At 52.2% G+C, this 6,466-nt stretch overlaps 2 protein-coding genes across 2 annotated transcripts; one reads left to right on the top strand and one right to left on the bottom strand.

Moving 5' to 3' along the window:
- Window positions 1–487: 487 nt before the first annotated feature.
- QC761_406480 (uncharacterized protein) lies at window positions 488–2,446 on the bottom strand (the record flags this gene model as incomplete). Its single annotated transcript, XM_062878923.1, has 1 exon — window positions 488–2,446. One exon carries the CDS (start codon window positions 2,444–2,446, stop codon window positions 488–490), a length of 1,959 nt encoding a protein of 652 aa, XP_062732609.1.
- Window positions 2,447–3,163: 717 nt separating this feature from the next.
- On the top strand, window positions 3,164–5,960 carry QC761_406490 (uncharacterized protein). Its single transcript, XM_062878924.1, has 3 exons — window positions 3,164–3,743; window positions 3,800–4,183; window positions 4,233–5,960. The coding sequence occupies exons 1-3, from the start codon at window positions 3,516–3,518 to the stop codon at window positions 5,313–5,315; spliced, it is 1,695 nt and encodes a 564-aa protein (XP_062732608.1). The 5' UTR covers window positions 3,164–3,515; the 3' UTR covers window positions 5,316–5,960.
- The last annotated feature ends 506 nt before the right edge of the window (window positions 5,961–6,466 follow it).

The following is a 6,466-nucleotide window of genomic DNA, read 5'->3' as shown; positions in this document are numbered from 1 at the left end:
TATAGATCGGAAAAGATAAGCACAGATGCCTTAATCATGATAGGGATAAAATCAAACCCCAAAAAGACACAGCAGGCACAGAACTGATGACAACAAAATCTGATGAAAAAGGGAATATCAGGTATGTGTCTTCACGTCGAAACACCCACTTAAGATCAACATGCCCAACTTCAAGAAAACTCCCAGGATATTTTGGCCTTTGCGGCTTTTCAGCCTGCAAAATTAGATTACCACCACTACCTAGATATAGAGCTACCTGCTTTTATCAAAAGAATAACCCTCCCATATACCCCTAAACTCCGTGGAGAATATCCTCCCCATAAATGCCAGCAACCCATTTCATAGATCGTAGGTAATCCTCGTAAATCCTCATCATAATCATGTCCCCAAGACGTGTAACTCCCACCACCTCCCTGCTCCCAACGCCAGACTCCTTCAAACCGAAGAAAGAAAACAGATTTCCATACCCATGCTCCCAATCAAACTCTCACCCAACAGCCTGCACCATCACCACCGGCAGCACCGTCGCCCCAAGTACACTAGCAACCATGGGCCAACTAGCAAACACACCCCACGACCCAACCGCGCCCTCTCCCTTACCCCTCACAACCTCCTTCACAACCTCCCCTAACTTGTCCCCCTGTCCCACAGCCATCACCACCGGCTCCCCAGCCATACTACACCAACCCATATACTCCCCCAAAACCAACATCGCAACCAACGCCAACCCCGAACCAACGCTAACAACCTTCAAATCCCACCCCTTATTCTTCTTCTTCTTTTTCCCTTTGCCCTTCCCCTTCGCCCACAACCCCTCGAAAAACCTCACCACAATCGGCATCATAACCACCACAACCCCAAAGCAAACCAAATACACCCCCAAGACAAACATCCCCTTCTTTTCCCCCTCGACAACAACAACACACCAAGTCTGATAACCAATCCCAACCCCAGCCTGAAGCATAGGAAACAACCTGTGCAAAAACCTCCGGTGCCTCCCCTCGCAACGATTCCCCAGCTCAACACCCGCCATCATCGCCAGTACAAAGCTCGAGAACCCCTTGACCGCCAGAAGCGAAGGCGGCGGGCTCACACAAAGCGCAGAAGCGACGCCGAGAAACAACATCCCATGGGCCGCAGCATTGACCATTTTGGGGGGAAACACTCCAGGCTCAGTCGCGATTCCCTCGTCGGCGACATCGACAAGCTTCTCATCCAGAGATGCATGATTCGTCTCGAGAGAAGCGGCGGCGGGTGCGGAAAACGCCTGACCGAAGCGAAAGATGGAAATCATCAACGGAAGACTCAACCCCATGCAGGCCAAAAACGCAGCACGGTCGACCGTCGGCTCGAGGGTGGGGGTGAGCACAACCGTCGACCCGGCAGAGATGATGCCGCCAATAAGGGAAAGTCGAAGAGCAGCCTTTGGAGCAGCTGGCTCCTCACCTTCTTCCTGTGACGTAGCAGCCGAGGGGATGGTAAACCGAAAGATGGGAAAAGTAATATAAGACCCCAAAAGCCCAGCACCAGCAGCCTGGAGAGCAACCCAGGCAATGCTGTGCAGCTCCTCCTTGGAGCTCGTGTACCCAGAGCTGGACCCGTAGATCACAAGCGCGGAAAGCTCCGTCAAGGCCAGCCCAACACCCATGATCACGCCCAAAAGGTGGATGCTCCATTTGTCTGCAATGATGAACCTCGCCGGGCGGGTCATGTCAAGGTTGATAACCCTAAACCTGCCAAGCTCCCACGTTGTGAATTGGACCATGTACAAAATGTACACCAGTATCGAGCCAATCGTGACGAACAGGCACACTCCATAAGTGTTGCTCTGGAGGGTCCAAACAATTGACACAATAGCAGCTGTTATCCGTAAGGCCCATACGAGGAAGCAGTTGACAGCAGCCATCCACCACGCCAGACGAGGTGTCATGACACCATGGAGCTTGAACAACCGTCTGGCATTGCCGAGAAACTCGTTCCAGAGACTGGCCCACATGAGGTAGAGCGGACGACGAGGAGCGCTGTAGGCCAGGATGGTACACATCGCAACGATACTAAGGATGTGATGGATAACCAACTCGGGCACAGAGCTCAGGTCTGGCAGCTCCTGAATGTAGAGGACGGCCCGGCAACCCCAGCACCATTGTTCCGCTGTGTTGAGTGGACGCACAAGCCCGTAGAGGTCCCCCTCGGCCGGGGTGCTCGCCAGGGCTGCTGTGCATGAGACAACCGAGATGACCTTGGCAATGGTGCCCAGCCAAGTGCTGAAGTAGAAGTTGTACCTGCGGCGGATGTCCTCTCGAAGAAATTTGTCGAACTTGGGGTTGAACCGCTTGACGATGCCTTCAAGAGCATATCTGACCACGGCCCAAGCCGTTAAGCCGGCGAGGAACGGTATGAACGGAACCTCTGGTCGGTTGTTTGTGCACGTGGCGTTTGGATCCATGGTAAAGGACGAGTCATGCACCTTTGGATCAAAGAGTATAAGAGAATAGAAGGGGAGAAGGTAAAGAAGAGTAGAGAGATGGTTGATGAAGAGCGAGCTGTAGCGTTGATATCTTCGATGAAATCGGTTCGAGACACCCTAGACGTGGGATAAAAGAGCCCGGGTCGAAGAATTGCACTCTTTCCTTCAACGTGGAAAGATCGCAGTCAAGTGGGATGATCAAGTGTGGTCAAGTGTGGACCGGAGACTCATCAAGGTGTGGACAAGACGCAAGGTGAGAACCCTGGCGGTCAAGCAAGCGGCGGAAACACGAGGCTTTGGGCGGCTCGGAAAGCAATACGACCTATTAGAGTTACGCCCGGAAACAAGAAGGCCGGTGCTGTGTGGGTTTGTTGTTGTCGTTGTAGTCCGGAGGTCCACTGAACGATGACGATGATTCTCAAGATAGCTCTCTTGTACTGAATAGCGGCTCAGCTGTCAGTCTATTATCCCGTGGCAAAGCGCCCGGATATAGCAGTATGCTGTCTCATGTGATTAGATCGGATCGAGCTGATGACTTCTTCAGATCAGGCTCAGTTGCCCTCAAGATCATAAGTAAACAATGAAATATCAGACGGACGTATTCTCGTGGAAGGGTGCCCCCACCCAACAAAACTGGAACCTCTTGATTGGGCGTCACTGGCGTATCCATCCTACAGCCACGCGCAATTGTCCGGTGCTCAATAGTCCATGACCGGTCGGGTCTTGAAAGCCGCCAGAGTGGCTGTTGCTAGCCCAGATCCGCAGGCAATGGGAAGCATCGGATATCGCTGCTAGCTCCATCGATCTTCCGATTAGGTTCCAACTCCAAGTCAGCTTCAAAAACAAGTAATCCAGCAATTTCTCGTGTTGTTTGCATTATTGGGACCAGGTCGACACAGGAGGAAGTAGCCTTCTTATACAAAGGCGTGTCTCTGTCAATACGAGAGTGAATTGAGTTTCTGGTTTCCACGGTACGCCTTCCGCCCTTGGTTGCGCCTCAAGAACCATATTTCGATCATCAAGGTAACAGGCAGGTAAGTCCGCCACTATGGATAAGGAATCTCCATCAAGTCAGACGGAGCCGTTCTCCGGCCGAGGTTCCATTGTCATGCTCAAATCAACAGCAGCCTCAATCATGGCTGTGACGCCTACGCAGGATGGGGAACCGGGACACCGCCGTGTTTCTCGCACACGGCGTGCGGCGATATTCCTGTTTCTTCTCCTGATACAGTTCGTTGTTCATCTTGACATGACCTCGGTAGCTGTGGCCGTGCCGGTAGGGACTTTTTCCTGTGGTGACTCCAGCACCGCAAGACTAACAGCAAAACATAGGATATTGCAAGAGACTTGAACGCAACGAGAACGGAAGTGTTTTCCATGGGCACCATATACTACCTGAGCGCCACCATCTTCCAACAGCCCGTTGCAGAAATCTCCCATGTCGTCGGAAGAAAGCCAGCGTTTCTGCTAGTGTTGACTTTTGCAGCCGCCGGGACAGTCATCGCTGGAACGGCAAACAGTATCGCCGTTCTTCTTGCCGGCCGTGCTTTTCAAGGATTTGCCAACGCCGGCTCGGTTCTCTCTGCTATTATCCTGACCGACCTCGTGCCTATCCAGGATCGAGCTATCTGGCTGGCAACCCAAAATGCTGTCACCGCTATCGGTCTTGCCTGCGGACCAATCATCGGAACGGCATACATCAGGCTCAAATCTTGGGTATGTATCGTGCGAGATGTGAACATGTCAGTGGCTAACATGTCAATAGAGAATGTTGTTCTTCATGAACCTTCCGCTGCTTGTCATCTCTGCTATCGGTCTGGCATTCCTGCTCGGGTTTGACAGACCTGAGCTAGGCATTCGAAAAAATCTGAAAAGTGTCGACTGGATCGGTATCGGAATATTTATCCCGTCTGCCCTGTCATTCCTCTCGCCATTTGTCATGGCTCCGACGCTTTTCCCGTGGATATCCGTCCAGGCTTTGGTACCGTTAGCATCGGGCGTCATTGGGTTGGCGACACTGGCGGTGCATCAACGGTTCTTTGCGAGGCGCCCAATGTTCCGGCCCGAGATTTTCAGCAAGCAGGTCACCGTCTCAGCCATCCTCGGCCTGACGGTCTGCGGCATCTGTCTGAACATACTCTTGTTCCATCTCGTCCTCTTCTGGGAAGGTGTGCGGGGCTATAGTAAGATGGAAACCAGCGTCGCAGTCCTTCCAGAAACAGTGAGCATACCCATTGCGGCCCTGGTGTGCGGCTTGGTGATGCGTCGGACGAATCGAATCCGGGAGGCTGTCTCGGTAGGCTGGCCATTAGCTGTTCTCTCACTCAGCCTTCTGTGGTTCATGGACGACAACACCCCTCTGCCATGGTTGGTCATCGTCAACTGCGGTGTTGGTTTGGCGGCAGGCATCTTGATGGCAGCGCTCAATGTTTCGCTTCTCGCGGCGACAAAGCGTGAACTTAACGGCCATGCAATTGCCATGGGCTTACAGGCCAGGTCGGCTGGAATGTGTCTTGGTATTGCCATTGGCACAACTGTCTTCAGCTACACCATGAACCAGAGGCTCCGGCAGGTAGGCGGGGAGATGAACTCTGAAGAAATCTTGAGAATGATTGAAGAGATCAAGCGGGATCCCAACTGCCGGAAAGCCATCATCGATGCTCTTCGCGTGCTTTGGGTCATTTGTTGTGCCCTGTCCGGGATAGTCGGTCTCTACAACTGCGTCTGCAAATTCCCTCTTCTGAAGGATCCCTCCGTCGAGGGCCCAGGCACAGAGAGAGTTGCAGCCAACGGACCGGAGAAGAGGGCAAACTCGAGCACCGTCGCTTCTCAGGACTCCAAAGTCTGATACCTAAGGGACGATAAAGGCATACCGAGAAACGAGAATTGACAACTGGGTGGCTATTTTGTTTACTTGGAGTTGATTGGTCCATCAGAAGCTTGTTGATACCCGGCATGACTGGCCAACTACATTGGGCGGCGTTCCGGAGCAACTTTGGGTTAGACAGGTAGGTAATGATTTGATGCCCTATCAGATCACGATCTAGCATAAGCACATATGAATACATGGCACAATGATCACGAATACAACACGATCAAGAACACATGCATTTCAGCAGTATGGTGAGAGGACCACAGTCACCTTGGGACTAGTTTCGGCATACCGGTACTTCGTACTGGATGACTGCCGCCAGAGGAATTGACTCTTTTGAGTATCATCGTCGATGGGGAACATCTACGTCAGAGGGGTGGTCGCGTGCTTGAAGTTGGTTGACAGCTGACAGTTCCCAAAAGGCGGGGTGATTGGGCGGCCGAGCTGTGGCATCGGAGCAAGGGAAAGAGCCTCCCATTCAAGCGGTGCAACTCCGGGAAGGCGCACCGAGACACGTGAAGCATCAGTCATGGCCGAGGAAGTCGCTCAGCAATGCTCAACACCACCTCAATTCATTAGCACACCACTTATTTCCTGTCTCTCATTCATTTGCTTGTCACCTGTATACACCGTCAAAGGTACCGTTATCATCAATGACCTCAGCATCCAAAATCCACGTGGTTCATGGGCCCAAGGCAGTGGTTTCTGCCACCCCACTCCCCTTGACGTAGGGCTTGCCGGCAATCTGAGACGAAAGAAATGAGGGTGGAGTGATGGAGAAGCTTGTGATCTTGTAACAAAATAAAATAAAATAAAATAAAATAAAACCAAGAAAACGGTCCCAATAATTTCATTCTCCCTATTATTTCATTTTATCTCCCCCTGAAGATGTTTTGACACCAAACACCAAGGCGCCAGAGAGCCTCGAGGAACCCCTGTCTTCCCTAGCTCGACAGCTTGGGACCAATGGGATGTAAAGGCTCACCTTCCGGAAACGGTGCAAGTGAAGCTAATGCCCCTGCTATCACCACTCTCGGGCCTTCCAGAAGGGCTTTGGAAGTCCAACCAACCACTCGAGGCCTGAGCGGCGAACAGCAAGGGGTGTTGACGACGGCTTCATTTTAAGG

The sequence above is a fragment of the Podospora bellae-mahoneyi genome, chromosome 4 (genome assembly GCF_035222275.1).
Source record: "Podospora bellae-mahoneyi strain CBS 112042 chromosome 4, whole genome shotgun sequence".
Lineage (NCBI taxonomy): Eukaryota > Fungi > Ascomycota > Sordariomycetes > Sordariales > Podosporaceae > Podospora > Podospora bellae-mahoneyi.
This window is presented reverse-complemented; position numbering and strand designations above follow the sequence as displayed.

Bases quoted from the DNA above. Each gene is read 5' to 3' on its own strand.
- QC761_406490 (XM_062878924.1), top strand. From the start codon at position 3,516: ATGGATAAGGAATCTCCATCAAGTCAGACGGAGCCGTTCTCCGGCCGA. The intron at 3,744-3,799 runs GTAGGGACTTTT...AGCAAAACATAG, and splicing joins CGGTAGCTGTGGCCGTGCCG to GATATTGCAAGAGACTTGAA. The intron at 4,184-4,232 runs GTATGTATCGTG...ACATGTCAATAG, and splicing joins ACATCAGGCTCAAATCTTGG to AGAATGTTGTTCTTCATGAA.